The sequence below is a fragment of the Zingiber officinale genome, chromosome 10A (genome assembly GCF_018446385.1).
Source record: "Zingiber officinale cultivar Zhangliang chromosome 10A, Zo_v1.1, whole genome shotgun sequence".
Taxonomy (NCBI): Eukaryota; Viridiplantae; Streptophyta; class Magnoliopsida; order Zingiberales; family Zingiberaceae; genus Zingiber; species Zingiber officinale.
In genome coordinates, this window is record NC_056004.1 from 27,224,926 (window position 1) to 27,247,365 (window position 22,440).

Genomic DNA, 22,440 nt, shown 5'->3' on the forward strand with positions numbered 1-22,440 from the left:
TAATTATTATTTAAATACTTATTTCATATTTTTAATCTGATCTATTTGAACTGAAGCTGTTGAAATGAACCGATCCTAATTAGAAAATTTCATACTCGAAAAATTTATTTCATTGTAACTTATTCAATGTCATCGCAACGTTATCATTATTCTTCAACTACAATAATAATGAGACTGAAGGGCCTTCAGCTTCTCCTCTCGATCCAACCAGTCTCCACCCCGCTTCCATCTCAGGTCATCACATCAATGGAACCGTGAAGTCTGCGGACAGAAAATTCAAAACTCAAACGTCGATTAATTAAAATTAAACCAAGAAAGATATCGATCATCATTGAGTTGCATGATTTCCTACCTCCGCACTTGGTTCCTTTGCGCACCGTCTTCCCGCACTTCCTGGCGACGAAGACCGCCTTCTCCAAGCTGATCCTCTTTTCGATACCCGGCGGGAGATTATCGCACAGGCACGGCAAGTCGACCTTCTTGATTTCGGCGCAGCACGCTGCGGAGGGGTTCACCTTGGGGCCCGGGATCCTAACGTACTTCATGCAGTCGGCGAGGAGGTCGCCGAGGTCTGCTCCGCAGAACTGGGCGCTCGCAGGCGAGGCGGCCGAGAGTAGTAAAGCGGCGACGATGGCTATCGCACAGACGAAGAAGGGAGCCTTGTGGTGCGCCATGATGAAAATTTGAAAAGTTGTATCGTCTCCAATTGTCTCGAGTGATGAAACTCTCAGGAGTTTTGTGCACTATATTTATATGCATGCTGTGGCAGAAGAAGAAGAATTCGCCGAGAATATTCGCATTAAGTGCGTGAGATTTGGATTCCATGAATAACTGCAGTTTCCATTTGATGGATTACCATAATAATCATAAGGATTAAAGGACAGCATCAATTTTTCTTCCATTTTATAAATATTTGTTTCCATTTTAATATTTCCCATATTTATAGCCTTCGGTGCCCGTTGGAAATTAAGTTGGGCCATTGGGCTTCAAGCTGTCAGACCAACCGTGGCTGGGTGGAAAATTCATCATTTTGTTAGTCAGGTCATGACGAGACGGTTTGGCTTGTCAAAAATTCATCACCTGGCTGACCAATTTGACCTATCATTAAATGATACTCCACAAGTCGATCAAAAAATAAAAAGAAATATATAAAAATTGAAGCTTTTAAATTTAAATTGCACCTTTGAATTTTCCACTTCAATTTAATTTTTTTCCGTAGGTCCATCCAAATCTATTAACGGGCCAATCCATTTGGACCGCCAACTCACAACCTATTTAAGTCCGCTTTTAAATTAGTTTATAAAATTTAAATTCAACCGCTTTTGAATTATTTGGTGGGATTCTCGATGGACTAACTCAAATGGATGTTAATCACGGTAAACGAGCCGAGTCGAATTGAGATTTGGGATATTCAAATTTATTTTATAAGATAATTGAGCTGAGTCAAGTCGAGTTTAAAATGAACTAAACTTTTAGAATGATTATTGAAGGTTGGTTTGGTTTATTTTTTTAGGAGCTTGAGTTTGTTTAGATGTTATCGAGTTCTCAATTTAAATGTAAATCCGCTACATTAATGACCCCCTAGTGTCGGCCCCACAGATATGGAGGGAGATATATGCAAGTACACAGGCGTTAGGCGCATGGTGGGGTAAACACCAGGTCATTAGTTCTTGAGAATCGACCCCTGACTATTACGTCAGAGATGTCATGCACCCACTGTCTGTGCTACGCCCTGGGGGCTCGAGCTCTCAATTCAAACTTGGCTCGAGCTTGGTTCGAGCTTGGTTCAAGTTTGGTTTATTTAGATGTTATCAAGCTCTCAATTCAAACTTGTTTGATTGTTTGAAAACTTTAGTTGTTTGATTGATATTGAGCTTGATAATTTAAACTTATTTATTTATTTTATTTTATTTTATTATTTATTTAACTTATTGAAAAGAATTTAATTAATGAATATGGTTCATGAACATTATTCACGAACGTTGTTTACGAACGTTATTTATGAATATTGTTCACGAACGTTGTTTACGAACGTTATTTACGAATATTGTTCACGAACGTTGTTTATGAACGTTGACGAGCTAAACACAATGTGTTTGATCCCGAGCCAGGGAAGGGATCCCGGCGATGGTCCTCCGACGCTCAAGTCAGTCTCCGGTGAAGTAAGATGCAAGGTAAACTGTAGCGCAACTGTAGAGATCGTGAGAAAAGCATACCTCCGTCGATGTCTGGACCTCCTTTATATAGAGCTCCTGTAGCGTGTGTGCACGCTTCTTAAAGCGAGCACACAATCCCAAGCTTTCCTTGAAGAAACATGTCAGTAAAGTATCCCTGACACAGTACCTTAACGGGCCGAGCATATCTCTGAAATGATAGTGGAAGCTTCCGTCGTACGATCTTCTGCCTGACCATGCTGTCCGTCGACAGCACTAACTCCCAAAAGGATGTTGAAGGATATCCCGCGGTGTATGTTGCTCAGCCAAACGGGATGGCTGCTCGGCTGAGAGTTCCCTGGCCTAATGTCGTCCGTTGCTGGGCCGAGCGGGATGGCCGCTCGGCTTGAATCTTCGTTGTCTGGCTGATGAATCTACTACTTTGTCGAGCGGGGTAGTCGCTTGACCGATACTTTCACTATCTGGTTGCTATGCGCTCATCTTGGCTGAGCGGGATAGACGCTCGGATGTATTATCGTTGTTCATGCGTGGTCTGTTGGGCTATGACTCTACTCTGCTGATCTGAGTATTGATGTAAGGCCAAGTGGGGTAGCCACTCGGCTTGCTTATGCAAACACTTGACATTCATTCCTGTCTTGTGATGTACGTAGGTTATATACACTTTTATGCATGTCTTGACGCATATTTACCTGTATTTATGATACAATACCAAACATATTCAATTTACTTATCAAAAATTCCTAATAATAAAAATCCTTCATCTCCTGGTCTACATGCCTCCATATAATGTCAGAAGCGAAGACTCACTTTTTAAATTTTCATATTATGAATGTCGACACCCGATGGCCATCCAGAGTAAAACTACATGAAATAATATTTATGTATGAGAAATATGTTAACTAACATGATGATATATGTAAAAAATAAGATGAAACCATAACTTATTTGATGAACAATAATACTAATATTTAATCATTATTACAATCTAAATCATGAACATTAACAATTTCTAATTAATTCCTCATCGCTAGACTCTATTAGTTCAATAAGTTACTCACTTTTGGTCATCTCTGTCACGCCCCAGGTAGTCCCTGTCCGAAGAAATTTCGGCAGCATCTCCCCTGTACAGGTGACAATATGAATATCAGTATACATATATCTATACCTCGGCCACACTCGGCCAGAACAATACACACAAATAGTAAACAATCCACGCAGTTATATTCAACATTTCTGCACAGATATAATATGAACAATCCACGCAGTTATATAACGAAAAGATGATATAGAAATCAACGAAGATATACGTATACATCCTACTCCACTACAACGAAGAAACGAAATCCACGAAGTAATGAAATATTCGCAGCGGAAAAACAAAAGTAGCAAACCCGAATGTACGATATAAAGTCCACAATACAAAACCCACATCACAAGTATATAAGATGCAAAAACAAAACAGATCCCGACAACAGGCAAATCCTCGCGATAAAGGGGCTAGCGACTGGAATCTCTCCTGACGGCCTCAACCTGAAAAATAGTAACAACGGGGTGAGTTCAAAGAACTCAGCAGGTAATCCAATAGATATGTACAGCAACATATAACTACCAGTAATATCCTAAGGTACAGTCTCCTAAATCATAGAACCTACAGTACAGTCTCCTAACAATATAACAGGTATGCATAGCTGAATAAACTGTAATGAGTAACCAGAAGCATGTAATACAGTTTACAGCAAGAATAATAAGAAATGCATAACTGAAATAAACTGTACTCACCTGCGAGGCTTGGGCGAATGACTGTGGACATACACAGATAAAGATAGTCAGAACAAATACGCATGTATCCTGTATGCATGTCAATCATATGCAGTCACCCAAGTGCATCATCCAATATGCAACAATCACAATAAATGCAATCTGTGCATATGATGCAATATGACATGGTCACCACTATCTCACACACAATGGTGAGACCGCGTGGGTAGGGCTGTGACACCGTGCACTCTGCCGTCACTACCCCTGAAGAGTGACCGAGTGGACGGGATGCTGTCGGAGTACACCTATCCTCCTACCTCAAACATAGTGAGGGAGCGCAATGCTCTCAACTCCCGGTACGCGATGACGGGGAGGGATCCCGGCTGCAACCACGCTGTATCGTGCTACCCATGAGCACCCCGGCGGTGCACCACCGAGTAACCTGCCATACACACCCTGAGTGCTGTGCCACTACCCATGCAGTAGACACGTTGTGTGCAGGCCCTCATGTAGCCGGCCGACGAGCTCAACAATAATGGAGTCATCCATCGCCCAACATGCAATCATGCGGTATGGTGCATGCTGCTACAAAATGTCATACCTGAACGTATCCTCTTCCATATACGTAGGTGCCAAAAAGGTAAACGCAGATATATAACAGAGATATAAACAACATGAATCCAACAATATATAACAAGTATCTCCAACATCTAATCATGGGTAGATAAGCACTATAAGTAATCATAACCACGAACACAAATACACATGGTAAGAGATAAAAGTAAACCAGACTAATGTAAAGCATCTAACAGTAGAAGCATGTGATAGGTATCAACTAAGTTAAGATCAGGGAAGAAATAAATCTACCATCTATCACTAGTAACTATATATAAACTATACATATCATAAGACAGTATCAAAAGATAAGTCAAAGGGTACCCGCCTTAAATAGAAGGTACAATCATGCCAAATCCAACGTCGAGACGCCTATCTCGAATCAGAGTCCTGTGTCAAACAATATATATATTTTTTATTTAGCTAAATCCAAATGAATAGCTAAATAAAATCTCCAAAACTAAATTAGGGCAAAACCCTAATCACCATTTAGATTAGAAATCTAAACTTAGATTAAATCCAATAGTTGACTAGGGTTAATTGTCTTAACCCTAATCATTCCATTAGTTTAATCTAAGCAACCAAATCTAATCACAATCAACCACTACTTACAACCTCTAGTAATCATGTAATCCAAATCATACCTAAATCTACACATAACCAACTAAATATAACCCTAATTCGTATCATTAAAACAAGGTAACAATTGACCTCCAAAAACTTACCCAAATCCAAGGTGATCACCAGTAGATCACCACCCAAGATGTTGCTGTCAGTTAGGGTAGTTGCTGTTGGAACCCAAGAAAGTTCACAGCACTCAACCTTGCTGAAATCTTGAGCACACCTCACTGATCAGAACTTATTGACTGCTGGAATTCTTCTCCACTTCAACTGAGACCTCAATCACAGTGAAGAGAGAAAGTCCAAGTACTGATCAAGGGATTTACAACAAACAATTGAATCTGACATCAAGATCACAACAAAGAAAAGAGAGTAAGAATCAACAATGCATTACCTCGATCGGTTGCCTCCAGAAAGTGTCACCTAATCCAATCCATAATGCAATGTATTGATTCTACTGACCCTCAACTAACCAGCGTCTGCCAAGACCTAGCTCCGGCAGAGGAATCCAAGATCCACTCAAACGATCCACGACCTGACCTAGGATCGCCGACGATCAAAGAGGAAAAGCAAGAATCGAGGATGAAACTCGAAGCTAGGGCACAAATCAGAGAACAGAAAAGCGAGAGGATTGATTGCTTACCCTTGAAGCCCTAATTGTCCCCTCACGCCGGTGATCGGCGATGACATGGCTCAATCCAACGGCGCTGTCCGATATGGCTAGAGAAGACACGGATCGCTCCGGGAATGACTCGTGGAGAAGGAATGAAGGGCCGATACGCTGGGGACAACACAGATCAGGCACCTGTCGTGCCCTAGCTGCCTCGCCGTCGACACTCGGCCGCCGAGTCCACCGAACAAATCTCCCCTCAGTCGAAGACAGCACGGCTCCGCTGGTTTTCGTCGTGTTCCAGCAAGCTCCGGTGGCTTCCTCCTCGGGCGATGTCGACGATCGACGAAGGTCCCTCGGCTTGGCTTCGATTCGTCCGCGAGACAAAGAGAGGGAACAGAGGAAGGGAAGAAATGCCGGGGAAGAGGAGAAGCTTGGGTTCGGCGATAGGTTTAGGGAAAAAGAAATAAAAGAAAAGGAATTATATAAATAACACATTTCCTCACTTAAATGAGTATCCCAAATAGGCCTTATCTGTACCCGGAATTAATCCCCTCAAAACTCGTCGAACGAGCTCCGAAAAATTCCGGAAAAATATTATAAGCCTATTTCTGAAATAACCCTATTTATTTAAATTTTTCCGAGATCTCACATCCTCCCCTACTAATAAAAATTTGATCCCCAAATTTCGCTACAACCAACAGCAAACACTAGAATATAACCAAACGATATAAATACTGAAAGGAACTCTAACCCACATACCTCAAGTAAAAAGATGAGGGTATCGAGCTCGGATCGTATCCTCGAGCTCCCATGTAGCCTCCTCGTTAGAATGATGCTGCCATCCGACTTTAACCAGTCGGACAGTCTTGTTCCGCAGCTGACGCTCTCTATGGTCCAGAATCCGCACCGGAACCTCCTCGTAAGTAACATCAGGCTGAATAGGAACAGATATATCTGACAGAACATGTGCCGGATCGGATACGTATCTCCTCAGCATAGATACGTGGAATACATCGTGAATGCCAGCTAGAGATGGTGGTAGCGCTAGACGGTAAGCTACTGCTCCAATTCTCTCCAAGATCTGGAATGGTCCAATATATCGTGGAGCTAGCTTACCTCGAAGACCAAATCTCTTCACCCCTTTCGTGGGTGAAACTCTCAGAAATACATGATCACCAATAGAGAACTTCAGGGGTCTCCGTCTCTGATCAGCATAACTCTTCTGACGGTCCTGAGCCTCAGACATCCTCCGCCTAATAGTACGAACCAACTCTGCCTCCTGCTGAGCTCTCTGAGGTCCTAACAGCTGAGCCTCACCAACCTCCTCCCAGAGGGTGGGTGTCCGACAAGGTCTACCATACAACGCCTCAAACGGTGCCATCTGGATAGCCGAATGATAGCTGTTGTTGTAGGCGAACTCCACTAATGGCAGGTGGTCCTCCCAACTGCCTCCGAAATCCATAACGCAAGACCTCAGTAAATCCTCCAAAGTCTGAATGGTCCGCTCTGACTGCCCATCTGTCTGCGGATGGAATGCCGTACTGAAACGAAGCTGTGAGCCTAAGGCCTGCTGCAGACTCTGCTAGAATCGGGACGTGAACCGTGGGTCTCTATCTGATATGATGCTCAAAGGAACACCATGTAATCTAATAATCTCACGACAGTATAACTCTGCTAATCGATCCAGAGAATCAGTCTTCCGGATCGCTAAAAAGTGTGCGGATTTGGTTAATCGATCAACGATTACCCAAATCACATCATGGCCTCGTCGAGTCCTAGGCAGTCCTACCACAAAATCCATAGTAATATGCTCCCACTTTCACTCTGGAATAGGGATCCTCTGAAGTAAACCAGCAGGTCTCTGGTGCTCAGCCTTCACCTGCTGACAGATAAGACATCTAGCTACAAACTCCGCGATGTCCTTCTTCATACCGTTCCACCAATAGGAACGCCTCAAATCCTGATACATACGGGTCCCGCCTGGGTGGATAACAAATCTAGAGCGATGAGCCTCCTGAAGTAACTCCTCCATGACCGAGTGAGACTGAGGTACACATAATCTGCCTCGGAAATAAACAATACCCTCGTCATCTCGTGTAAACTCGGTCTGCTGTCCGGAAGCTATCTGGCTGCTAATGAACTATAAATGCTGATCTCCGGCCTGGGCCTCTCGAATCCTCATCTTGATCGATGACTGAGCAACCATGGTAACAAGAATACCCTGCTCCGTCCGTCCCTGTTCCTCAAGGCCCAACTCGGAGAATCCCTGAATCAAGTCCGTGACTAACACTCGGTGACAAGCTAAAGTCCCTCTGGACTTTCTGCTAAGTGCATCAGCAACCACATTAGCTTTACCCGGATGGTAGCTAATAGTACAATCATAATCCTTCAGGAACTCCATCCATCTCCTCTATCGCAGATTGAGTTCCTTCTGTGTGAAAATATATTTGAGACTCTTATGATCAGTAAGAATCTCAAAAGTAATACCATAAAGATGATGTCGCCAAATCTTCAAAGCAAAGATAATAGCGGCTAGCTCTAAATCATGTACTGGGTAGTTCTTCTCATGTTCCTTCAACTGACGAGAAGCATAAGAGACTACCCTACCATGCTGCATCAATACAGCGCCCAAGCCCTGAAGAGATGCGTCTATGTAAAGTACGAATCCGTCATCACCAGAAGGTAAAACCAAGACTGGTGCTGATACTAATCTCCGCTTCAGCTCCTGGAAGCTGGTCTCACAAGTCTCTGGCCACGTGAACTTCACGCCTTTCTTGGTCAGACGTGTCAACAAAATAGCAATGCTGGAGAAACCCTCAACGAATCGTCGGTAATATACAGCCAGTCCCAAGAAACTGCGGATCTCCTGGACTGACTTCGGCTGCTCCTAGCTAGTGATAGCCTCGATCTTCTGAGGATCTACTGAGATACCTCGGCTGGACACCACGTGTCCCAGAAAACCAACTGAGGATAGCCAAAATGCACACTTGCTGAACTTCGCATACAGATGATGTCGTCGTAGAGTCTCCAAGACTATGCGAAGATGCTGTGCATGTTCCTCCTCGGAACGCGAATAGATCAATATGTCATCGATAAACACAATAACGAACTGATCTTGATACTCCAAAAAGATACGGTTCATCAGATCTATAAATACTGCTGGAGCATTGGTAAGCCCAAACGGCATCACCAAAAACTCGTAATGTCCGTATCTAGTGCGAAATGTTGTCTTCTGAATATCAGAATCTTTGACTCTCAGCCGATGATATCCAGACCGCAGATCAATCTTAGAATACACTGATGTATCTCTAAGCTGATCAAATAAATCCTCAATCCGTGGCAAGGGGTACTTATTTCTGATAGTCACTGCATTCAGCTGCTTATAATTGATGCACAACCTCAGAGTACCATCCTTCTTCTTGACGAATAGTACAGGAGAATCCTAAGGCGAAATACCGTGGAGTTCTCCACAAGGACACCAGAATGCTCCTGACCATGCATGCCATATGCAGCTACTGCAGGAGGAGCTGTCCTCTGCTGACGATGCGAAGATTGGGCTTGCGGCCCGCCTCGTTGAGTCCCGGACTGACCAAACTATCCTCCCGGAACAGAAATCCCAGAAGCTACATGCTGAGCCTTCAGCGAACAGTCTCGGCTCACGTGCTTAGGCAGTTTACAATAATAGCAAACTGACTGCCCAGGGTGCATGCAGAGGTGATGTGATCTTGAGATCCGCATCAGGTGCAGTAAGAGTCACCGGTGGACTATTTCCGGTTCTGCTGAGCAGACGGGTAACGTCTTGATTGTCCTAACTTCTGGTGTCAGCCAGATGACCCAGAAGTACCCTGACCCATCTGAGTACGACTGCTCTGCTGCTGTCCTGTAGTCTGTGACTGCTGGATCTGTCCGGAAGTCCGATTAGTCAACTTTCTCTTCTTGTCTACATTCACTCTCTAATGAGCAGACTCAATCATCATAAGAGCTCTATCCAGTGCCTCTGTGTATGATGAACTACCAAAATTGGCAATCTTCACCTGAAGATGCTTGTCCAGTCCCTGGACAAACTGAAGCATATGAGATCTATCCTCGGTAACCAACTCAGGACAGAATCTAGCCAACCAATTAAATTCGGCTTTATACTCCATCACTGAACGGTTATTCTGCCGAAGACTCAGGAAATTCCGTCGACGTGTCATCTGATACGCCCGTGAAAATACTGACTCTCAAATGCTTCCCTAAATCTTGCCCAGGTAATATGCTGCTCGCTTATAATCGAGCACTGCGTGTCCCACCAGATCTTTGCCTCATCTCGTACCTCAAGTACGCAGTAGTAAGCCCGACTGGAGGGAGTGTCGGGTATACTGAAGGTGATACCCCTAGTGGTATAGTTGAGGTATGTACCTCTGAAGTCGGAATCGTCGGGATCTTATAATCCGACGTGCCTATAATATCCTGACGAGTCTGTCCCTAACGGACAAGCTCGACCCTAGCAGATCTCTCTGAAGACTCTGTCTCCGGAGCATCTATCGGCCTCTTACGTGGATGACCACGTCTCGGTACCGGAACACGTGTATGTGCCATATCTGTAAACAAAATGTTACCCAGATATCACTACAGGTATAAAAACTATAAAGTTACCTAATTTACCTATTTGCCGTCTAGAGATATCCTGTCGCTGCTTAGCCCCAAATAGAACCTCGTCAAAATACCTCAGAATTTCGAAACGAGAAAATCGACAGAATCCGTACAAATCCAAAATACCGAGAAATGCTCACGAAAGTAAGCATCGTAAATCCGAAACCCGATAAGTAGGTATCGCAAAACTTTACACTGATACCAACTAAATTGGTATTAGATAAAATCCCAAAAATCCAGATACACTAACCAACTCCAGGACACAAAAATCCAAAATCGGAGCCTAGCTCTGATACCAAATAAATTGGTATCAGATAAACCTCGAAAATCCAAAACAAAGAGAAAGTATCGTGTACCTTGCTCTGATACCAAAAATATTGTCACGCCCCAGGTAGTCCCTGTCCGAAGAAATTTCGGCAGCATCTCCCCTGTACGGGTGACAATATGAATCTCAGTATACATATATCTATACCTCGGCCACACTCGGCCGGAACAATACACACAAATAGTAAACAATCCACGCAGTTATATTCAACATTTCTGCACAGATATAATATGAACAATCCACGCAGTTATATAACGAAAAGATGATATAGAAATCAACGAAGATATACGTATACATCCTACTCCACTACAACGAAGAAACGAAATCCACGAAGTAGTGAAATATTCGCAGCGGAAAAACAAAAGTAGCAAACCCGAATGTACGATATAAAGTCCACAATACAAAACCCACATCACAAGTATATAAGATGCAAAAACAAAACAGATCCCGACAACAGGCAAATCCTCGCGATAAAGGGGCTAGCGACTGAAATCTCTCCTGACGGCCTCAACCTGAAAAAAATAGTAACAACGGGGTGAGTTCAAAGAACTCAGCAGGTAATCCAATAGATATGTACAGCAACATATAACTACCAGTAATATCCTAAGGTACAGTCTCCTAAATCATAGGACCTACAGTACAGTCTCCTAACAATATAACATGTATGCATAGCTGAATAAGCTGTAATGAGTAACCAGAAGCATGTAATACAGTTTACAACAAGAATAATAAGAAATGCATAAATGAAATAAACTGTACTCACCTGCGAGGCTTGGGCGAATGACTGTGGACATACACAGATAAAGATAGTCAGAACAAATACGCATGTATCCTGTATGCATGTCAATCATATGTAGTCACCCAAGTGCATCATCCAATATGCAACAATCACAATAAATGCAATCTGTGCATATGATGCAATATGACATGGTCACCCCGGACGCCAGTCAGTATCTCACACACAATGGTGAGACCACGTGGGTAGGGCTGTGACACCGTGCACTCTGCCGTCACTACCCCTGAAGAGTGACCGAGTGGACAGGATGCTGTCGGAGTACACCTATCCTCCTACCTCAAACATAGTGAGGGAGCGCAATGCTCTCAACTCCCGGTACGCGATGACGGGGAGGGATCCCGGCTGCAACCCCGCTGTATCGTGCTACCCATGAGCACCCCGGCGGTGCACCACCGAGCAACCTGCCATACACACCCTGAGTGCTGTGCCACTACCCATGCAGTAGACACGTTGTGTGCAGGCCCTCATGTAGCCGGCCGGCGAGCTCAACAATAATGGAGTCGTCCATCGCCCAGCATGCAATCATGCGGTATGGTGCATGCGGCTACAGAATGTCATACCTGAACGTATCCTCCTCCATATACGTAGGTGCCAAAAAGGTAAACGCAGATATATAACAGAGATATAAACAACATGAATCCAACAATATATAACAAGTATCTCCAGCATCTAATCATGGGTAGATAAGCACTATAAGTAATCATAACCACGAACACATATACACATGGTAAGAGATAAAAGTAAACCAGACTAATGTAAAGCATCTAACAGTAGAAGCATGTGATAGGTATCAACTAAGCTAAGACCAGGGAAGAAATAAATCTACCATCTATCACTAGTAACTATATATAAACTATACATATCATAAGACAGTATCAAAAGATAAGTCAAAGGGTACCCGCCTCAAATAGAAGGTACAATCACGCCAAATCCAACGTCGAGACGCCTATCTCGAATCAGAGTCCTGTGTCAAACAATATATATATATTTTATTTAGCTAAATCCAAATGAATAGCTAAATAAAATCTCCAAAACTAAATTAGGGCAAAACCCTAATCACCATTTAGATTAGAAATCTAAACTTAGATTAAATCCAATAGTTGACTAGGGTTAATTGTCTTAACCCTAATCATTCCATTAGTTTAATCTAAGCAACCAAATCTAATCACAATCAACCACTACTTACAACCTCTAGTAATCATGTAATCCAAATCATACCTAAATCTACACATAACCAACTAAATATAACCCTAATTCGTATCATTAAAACAAGGTAACAATTGACCTCCAAACACTTACCCAAATCCAAGGTGATCACCAGTAGATCACCACCCAAGATGTTGCTGTCAGTTAGGGTAGTTGCTGTTGGAACCCAAGAAAGTTCACATCACTCAACCTTGCTGAAATCTTGAGTACACCTCACTGATCAGAACCTATTGACTGCTGGAATTCTTCTCCACTTCAACTGAGACCTCAATCACAGTGAAGAAGAGAAAGTCCAAGTACTGATCAAGGGATTTACAGCAAACAATTGAATCTGACATCAAGATCACAACAAAGAAAAGAGAGTAAGAATCAACAATGCATTACCTCGATCGGTTGCCTCCAGAAAGTGTCACCTAATCCAATCCATAATGCAATGTATTGATTCTACTGACCCTCAACTAACCAGCGTCTGCCAAAACCTAGCTCCGGCAGAGGAATCCAAGATCCACTCAAACGATCCACGACCTGACCTAGGATCGCCGATGATCAAAGAGGAAAAGCAAGAATCGAGGGTGAAACTTGAAGCTAGGGCACAAATCAGATAACAGAAAAGCGAGAGGATCGATTGCTTACCCTTGAAGCCCTAATTGTCCCCTCACGCCGGTGATCGGCGATGGCATGGCTCAATCCAACGGCGCTGTCCGATATGGCTAGAGAAGACACGGATCGCTCTGGGAATGACTCGTGGAGAAGGAATGAAGGGCCGATACAATGGGGACAACACAGATCAGGCACCTGTCGTGCCCTAGCCGCCTCGCCGTCGACACTCGGCCGCCGAATCCACCGAACAAATCTCCCCTCAGTCGAAGACAGCACGGCTCCACTGGTTTCCGTCGTGTTCCAGCAAGCTCCGGTGGCTTCCTCCTCGGGCGATGTCGACGATCGACGAAGGTCCCTCGGCTTGGCTTCGATTCGTCCGCGAGACAAAGAGAGGGAACAGAGGAAGGGAAGAAATGTCGGGGAAGAGGAGAAGCTCGGGTTCGTCGATAGGTTTAGGGAAAAAGAAATAAAAGAAAAGGAATTATATAAATAACACATTTCCTCACTTAAATGAGTATCCCAAATAGGCCTTATATGTACCCGGAATTAATCCCCTCAAAACTCGTCGTACGAGCTCCGAAAAATTCCCTGAAAATTTCTAAAAATTCTGGAAAAATATTATAAGGCTATTTCTGAAATAACCCTATTTATTTAAATTTTTCCGAGATCTCACAATCTCTCCATTATCTATCTCATCGTAAGTGACACTAACATCTATAAGTAATTGGGATGTGGATTGAAGTTATGAATCAATTGAATGTCTCTCTACTTCATCATTTTGAAATGAATTATGGTTTTGAGTAGTGATGATGTTCAACATTTCTATGGTCGAATGAGGCTTTATTCAACAAACAAATAGCCAACCATTCACTAGATCTTCTTCTCTACGTAGGTAATCAAGATAGAAAACTTGACTTGCTTATACCGTGAAAATGAAAGGTTTAAACTTATTGAAAATTTTGTTTGCAATAACCTTAACTAAATTATAGTTTACATGCATTCTAGCACTTATTCTTGGAGTTGGATCATATCATGAATATTTGAATAACACTTACTATTTTATAGGTATTGCAGGATATTCAACCTCTATGATTTTGTCAAGTATACTATAGTAATCAAACTCAATGTTGCTATTATCGATAGATCCTTTAACGCAAACACTAGAATTATAAGTTAATCTATGTGAATCCCATTGTGCCACATGGAATTTGAAGCTATTAACATAGTAACTAGAGTACACTGTTATCCTATGGAGAGGTCTAGATGCAAGATTGATTTTCTTGGAATCTTACACATTTGATATTCTATGATCGTTTACCTATAAAAGTAGTTATAATATAAATTAGGTGGGAATTTGATACGGATGTATAAAATATAAATTATTCTCTAACTTACATAGATTTGAAATCATAGTGCAAATTCTATCACTAAATTTTTAACTATCTCACTTGCACCAATTGATGGATTTTGTAGTTATAGTTATTGTTCATATAAGCTATCATGGAAGGTAATTTTAAGACAATTGGGATAGCAAAAAAATATAACATAATAAATGTTTGATCAGAGAAGTCAACTCACTTTATGTAGGATTTGACCATATCACAGTTTAGGAGTATATATGTTCTTACAGCATGATATTCTTGTTGAGTTAACCATCTAGAAATAGATGCACCCATTGGCTTACCAAGAAACTTGAAAATAAAAGGCATTTCTGGGTCTATCGGCTCAATATCATTAGAATTTAGAGGACACATATGATGTTTGACTTTCACATTATTAGCTAAATAATATGAGCAGAAAGACGATGTTCTTTAACCAAATAGGCATTACATATCAAACCCTCAACTCTTGCTTTGTTATGAACATCATCTTTATTTTTTTTCAAAAATTATTCAAATGGGAACATTCATCTGTACTATAGGACCAACTAGTTGTGCCTCGTAAGGTAGGTGAATTGGTATATGTTCCATTGAATCTAAAAAACCGGGTGGGAAAATGTGCTCAAGCTTACATAGTATGAGAGGAATATCTATTTCTAGCCGAATCATATCAACCATCATAATGCACCTCTCAGTCAAATCTTTGAAAAATAAACTTAATTTTGTAAGTGTTTGCCAAACATTTTGAGGAAGTAAGTCATTGAAAGCTATTAGAATAAATCTTTGCATAAATACATGACAGTCATGACTCTTCATTCCAAACATCTTTAACCTATTTATATCCATGCATCGAACCATATTCAAGGCATACGAATATGGAAATTTGATTTCTTTTATCCAACTACATAAAACTTGCTTACTACCTTTGTCCAATGTATAACAAGTCTTTAGAAATTTATTAGTTGTCTCATTCTGATGTAACTCTGGTCTATTAACTAGTTCTTTTAATTTCTCACGTGATTTTACAGTGTTATTAGTTCTTCCAGGTACATTCATCATAGTGTTGAAGATATTATTGAAGAATTTTTTCTCAACATGCATCATATCTAAATTATATTGAATAAGGAGATACTTAAAATATGGCAGCTCCTAGAAAATGTTTCTTTTCTTCCAACCACAGTTGCATTGCCTAACAATGTATTTATTTATCTTATCAGAATTAGACTAAGATACTAGTAGGAATCCATAGATGTCCATTTAGTTAATGATTTCTTTACCTGACTTGATTGTTGATAGAAGTTTTCTAACTACAACATTTCATAATGTAAATTTTTTTGCTTGAAAGGGTGTTCAATTGATACAAATTTATAGTGATTATCAAACCAAGAGACCTTCCCAATGTAAGATAATGAAAATATATCAGACTCTGTTATGTAATGTGGTCATGCTAATTTACCACTCGTGTTCTATCCTAATAATATTGAGTATGGTGGAAAATCACTGATCATTCATAATATGGCAGCATGCATAGTAAAAATAGTTTTACTTGCAATATCATAAGTCTCCAACCCTATATTCCATAATTTATTTAGCTCGACAATTTGAGGCTGCAAGAAAACATCTATATTTTCTTTTAGTTTCGTAGGACCTAGAATAAGTACAGTAAGGAACATGAATTCATTTTTTATAATCTATGGCGGTAAGTTGTACGATGTTAATATAATTGGCCAAGATAAATATTACTGTCCCGACTGACTAAATGGCTAAAATTCATTTGTAGAAATTCCAGTCTCACATTATGTGGTTCCATTATTATAATGGAGAAAAATATTGTATCAAGATATTTCCATGGAGGAGAGTCATAAGGATGACATATTATACCTCTTTTGTGCAAATGCTCATGATAATACCTCAAGTGACATGCTGTTGCAGCAGATGCATACAAACATTGAAGTCTAGCAACTAACAAAAATAATACATAACTTTCTATGCATTTTTTTTTCTTCTTCTTCCCTGATATACGACTACCATGTTTATAACAAGGGTGAGTACATATTCTACATTCAATCAGTTCACTGTCTTATTCCAAAATATCATGCAGTTATAAATGCAACAATCAATCTTCTTTACAGATAAATCTAAACCCCTCACTAATTTCTTTATACTATAGAAACTATCAGTCATTAGATGATCACAAGGAGCAACTTTGACATCAATTGACAAATATCATCGCAATATCGTTCAGAGAAATAATGTTTTATCTTGATGTTCAATAACCTTGCAGTAGCTAATAGTTGGGAATGACCCGATGGAATGTTGTCTCACACTTCTCTTTCACTAGCCTTTAATATATCATACAATTGCTAAACTCCATATGTCGGTATTTCATCTATATTGGATTGATCAACTACATTCATTGTGTCGTGGACTATTGATTACATTGCATTATCATTATATGATATTTCCCCTAGAGTAGTTGTGCTAGATGAAAAAGCAACCGAAGTTCCAATTGAATTTGAAAAATAAGGCTCTCCATGATAGTACCAGTTGTAGAAATCTGGAACAAATCCTTTTTTAGAAAGATATACTTTCATAGTGCCCTTATCACAAAAAATATTATTTCTACATTTGGAATGATTACATGGACAATGTAACTCAACCCATTCATACATTTTGGATAACTCTTAGCAAATCTCATAAATTCTTCAACTCTAGTAAAATATTCATTTCGGATAAATATATTTTCTAATCTGTTGTACATGCAAGCCTTGTTCATGTACATTGTGTCCTAATAAGCATAAAATTTTCAACATTACCAACACAAAGTACAATAAGTTTATGACCTAATTTAGCAACATAAAATTAGCTTTTTGCCTAACTGTAGTGTAACATTAGTAATAAGTTTTGACCTAACATACCTATCCAACAACTGCAACATATTTCAATCTAAGAATTGGTCACCGAAAGAAAATTCATTCATAGAAGCTATCATAGGTTACAATATTAAGATATTTTAAGTCAAAATTTGTATTTTTTTTTCAATCTAGACCGAGTTGGCTGGGGCCGAGCTCGCGATAGCCACACGACCACCCCCACGGCCGATAGGGGCTAAGATGGGCGAGAGCAACTTGCCTGTGGTCGACCAAGCTCGCAGCTAAGGGGGCCATGAACAACCTGGTCAAGCTCTCGGCCAAGGGGGCGCAAGAAAGTAGTAGGCCAACCTCGCGGCCATGGGGCCATGCCTTGACAACGAGCAAGCCGACCGGCCAAGCTAGTGCCCGGCCAAGCTTGTAGCCAAGGGGTCGCGAGAAAGGTGGCTGCAATAGACCAATAGAGTGGGAGTGGTGTTGAACCCCGTGGTTGTTTTGATGTGATCAACCAAGTTGGTTAGGTCCTGCTTTGTGTTTGACCCCTGTGTCTGAGTGTGCAGGAGCTTAGGAGCGCAGGAAGTCGAGTGGAAGACGCAGCTAGCGAGAAGGACGGTACGGGAAGGGAGCCGACGGGCTCGGTGCGTCCGAAGGACGAGAGAGCTGCCGAAGAGTACACCGGTGGGCGAGAAGAACGTGCACGATGTTCGAGGGACGTTAAGCCGGGGAGGAAGGCTGCTCGAGGAGAAGGCCAGAAATTGGATTCGGGTGAGCCCTATTTCGGTTGGCCGGAATCACCCAAAAGAACGGAGCTTCGGAAGTCAAAGCAAGGGAGAAAGTGGACTGTAAATGAAGCTCAAGGCGCCTCAAACCAGTGCTGGAGGCGCCTCGACCTTGGAGGCGCCTCAAACAGCATTAGAGGCGCCTCCACAATGGAGGCGCCTTCAGTCTTGTTTAAGGCGCTTCCGACTGGTCAAAATGACCATTTGCGCTGCGGATAAAGTTTTATCCGCCCACTCGATGGAGGCGCCTCGGACCCTCGAGATCAGATTTCCAGAGGCTATTTAAAGGCCCCTGGAGCTAGGAATTCAACATCAACTGTTCCAGCAACTCTGTAATCAATTCCTAGTAATAGTTCTGAGCTGTTAGAGTGTAAAAGGCTTCTCCGCCTTCAGAGAAGGAGATTTTTCTAGTGCGCGCTTTTCATCGTCCTGGATTAACTACCTTCTTGGTTGTAACCAGGTTAACTCCCGGTCTTCTCTGTCTTTCTATTTAGCTTTATTGTTTTAAGTTATTTTATTATTATTGCTATTACACTTTCGAGTTGAAAGATCCGAGGAAGGTAGTTTCAATTTGTACAGGCAATTCACCCTCTTCTTGCCGGCCTCCGCTGCACCTTCAAGAGGAACCACAGAGCTTATTAGAACGGGAGAGGAACTAGAGAGAAGAGATGCGTTGAAGAGAAGCCGTGTCGACGAGAGGGAAGTTGCTATCTAAATAATGCATGCAAGGAGAAGGAAGGGGGTTGGGCATGAGAATTAGGGCAAAATGTACTGAGTGGAATTTTTTTTTTTGAAGGAATCCAAATTTAGGTTGCAGATTAGACAGACAACGAGCCATTGAATTTTCCACTTGAGTTTTGAATTTTTTTCCTTCTCAATCCATAGGTCAATTTAAGTCCACCATGTGCCGACCTATGTAGACCCACAACTCGCATGAGATAATCTAGTTAAGCTTACTTTTAACTTGATTGATAAAATTTAAATCTAAAACTCACTTGAATTATTTGGTGGGAGGGTCAATTACGGACTAACCCAAATTGTGCTCCACCTGTAGAATATCAGAAGAATTATGTAATTTACAGTGTCACGCGTCAAGAAAATTGAAACCTTTTTAATAATCCAACATAAAATAAATAGAAAACAAAAATTATATAAAAGAAATAAGCTAATAACTAAAGGGGCTCATAAAAAAAAATACTGTTTTGAGACGAATTTTAGGAGGATTTTTTTAAAAATTTTAGTTACAAAATAATACTCGATCCTAATGAAAAATAATAAATTAAATTAAATTAAATTAAATTTAACCTATGTCAAAATTACACTCTCCTAAACACAAGAATTATCAATTTTAAAATTACTTTAAATTGACGGGAAAAATATAGAGATAAAATTAATTCTTTCGGCTTCATTCATATTCGTAGACAATTTTTTAAAACTTTCAATCATTCAATATAATTATCAGAAAAAAAGCATATCTTGTTACAAATGATAAATAAATGTTATTAATATTATAATTAATCAAAATAAAATTAAAATAGTTTTTTATTTTGATTAAATGGAATCAAATTCAATTTAATTCATAGAAAATCCATTTTTCCATTTTTAAATATCAATAATATTTTTTATTTAATGATGGGATGAAGTCATTTTAAAAATAAATAAATAAATAAATATGCAATCACATTAAGAAATATATATTATACTGTTTAAGGTTTAACAATGTTTATTTGAGCCCGTTTAAATTCAACTAAAATGTACCAAATAAAATTTTTATTAAAGCAGCAAACACCTATAAATTGAATATCTTTTAGAGTCTCACTTTCTAGTTATTATTGGGTCGATTATAGGTTGATCTGTAATTTTCCATTCTTTATATAATCTGAGAATGTTTAAGATAAATATAATCATCTTTTACTATAATTAACATTTTTTTTTTAAAAAAATACAACTATATAACACACTGTATTTATGTATTTTTATGATACTCTCTAAATATATTTGTTTATTTTATAACAAGTTTTAGATTTTTTTTTTATATTATTATAGAGATAAATTAAAAACAGGAGATAAATTAGAAAACTGAGCATATCATGAGAAGGTATTTATGCTTGTTTCAGTTACTTCAATATTTAACAATTGAGTCTATTATCTATACGATACAAATGATGATGCAAGACTCAAACTGCAATGAGAACCGAAGCTCCCTCTCTCTCTCTCTCTTTCTTTTTCCTCATTCATATTTTTAAAATCCTTCTGAAAATAATTTTATTTTAACATAATTTCCTCCATAACTCGATCTCAAGAGCAAGCAATTTCAGAACTGAGCGGCGAAAGCGCCACTTGACTCTGCGGTGCATAGTTAAAGGAGATGGTGTCGCCATCGTGGATGGGTCCACCGTGGTTGACCAGACATTGATCTCCGCCTGTCGGCTTGAACAAGTCCGGATCCACCGGCTCGACGCTGTTGAATCCAGCGCACTGGAACACGACGTTGAGATGAGTGCAAATGCATCCGTTGCTAATCGACACTTGGTACTCCGTCACACCTTGAACTACTCCCACGGCTGTTTGGGTCACGCTGATGTCCGACAGGCTGCACTGGCCCTGGCTCAAGCCTACGACAGAAATATAATTAAACTTTGAAGGCGAATAACGAAATTTTGTCCAAATCATAAGCGAGAGCGAGAGCGAGAGCGAGAGACAAACCTCCTTTTACAATGCAAAAGGAAACAAACACAGCGAAGATGAACTTCAAAGTGGCCATTTGTTTTGAAACTTGTTGGATGAGATGCCTGTGGGGGTTGAGGAGTCCTTTTTATAGACGGTTTAATTTGCAAGGGGGAATGCAAAAAAAGGCTAATTTCACTGAAAAGGAAATCATTTAATATTTTTTTTTGAAATTGGCAATTAATATTCGCTTGCGTATCTTGCAAAATCAATTAATTGTTACTTAAAATGAGAATGAAAAGAATAGAATTTTTTTCAAATTAATAAATAAAATTTATTGATCAAATTGAGATATACAACCTTGTGATACTTTTATTAATTGCATTCTCACCTAGCATCTCCTAAACCCTTACCCTTTGTGATCAAATATCATCCGAATCATATATGATTTAATTTCAAGTAATAATGGAATTTCAATTTATGATTGAAATATTAATATTTTGGTATCATATCATACGGTAGTTTTTCAAATATAAAATATATTAATTAAAAAATAAATACTTATTATTAGATTAAATTAATATTTTAAAAACTTAAGACGATAAAAGTTAATTTAAGATTAATTAAAATTTAGATTTAAACATTAGAATCTTAAATAAAATTATATTTATTTTAATAATAAATTTTTTAGGAATAAGAAAGAAAGAAAGAGAAAAAAAATTAAGTGAGGAAAAAAATAATCATTAGATAAACATAACGGTCTTAGGTTGAATTGAAATTGAGTCAAGATCTCTTGGACCATTTTTTGTGGTCTAGGGGTGAACCACTTATATTTGCGATCGGATCGTGGTCGCGATCCGATCGCAATTTGTTGTGATCCCTTTTTGGGTTTATCGTCCCCACCAGGTTATAGTTTTGGTTCAGAACGGACGGTCGGAGGCCGCCCGGAGGAGACCCTCGCTTGACGCCCAGTAACCTGACCACTTATCCACCACCGGTGTCCTCCGGGCAGCCTCCGGCCACCCGATACAAACCAAACTATAATACGGTGGGACGGTGACCCCAGAAAGAGATTACAACTAATTGCGGTCGGATCGCGGTCACGATCCGACCGTAAATATGAGTGGTCCATCCCTTGGACCACAAAAAAGTGGTCCAGGAGATATGCTCTCATTGAAATTAGCCATTAAATGAGTAAACCTAATTGTGTTGTAAAATGGTGGGACAATCTCTTAGAAATTTTAGGAAATTAGTCAAATTTAAATTATACTATATTAAATTTAATTTATCTATCGAGAAAACATGAGTTGATAATTTTAGGCTGTCAACGAGGCTAGTTTTCTGTCAAGTGCCGACTGCGGAGTGACTAAGCGGGCAGAGCAACTGAGTAAGTAGAGTGACC

General features: G+C 40.1%; 2 protein-coding genes across 2 annotated transcripts; both read right to left on the reverse strand.

Moving 5' to 3' along the window:
• Nucleotides 1–238: 238 nt before the first annotated feature.
• LOC122026554 (protein LIM3-like) lies at nucleotides 239–674 on the reverse strand. Its single transcript, XM_042585293.1, has 2 exons — nucleotides 353–674; nucleotides 239–261 (listed from the first exon to the last, which is right to left on the reverse strand). Exons 1-2 carry the CDS (start codon nucleotides 672–674, stop codon nucleotides 239–241), a joined length of 345 nt encoding a protein of 114 aa, XP_042441227.1.
• A 19,995-nt stretch (nucleotides 675–20,669) lies between these two features.
• Nucleotides 20,670–21,135, reverse strand: LOC122026555 (TPD1 protein homolog 1-like). The gene is made up of 2 exons (XM_042585294.1): nucleotides 21,078–21,135; nucleotides 20,670–20,986 (listed from the first exon to the last, which is right to left on the reverse strand). Exons 1-2 carry the CDS (start codon nucleotides 21,133–21,135, stop codon nucleotides 20,670–20,672), a joined length of 375 nt encoding a protein of 124 aa, XP_042441228.1.
• Nucleotides 21,136–22,440: the final 1,305 nt, after the last annotated feature.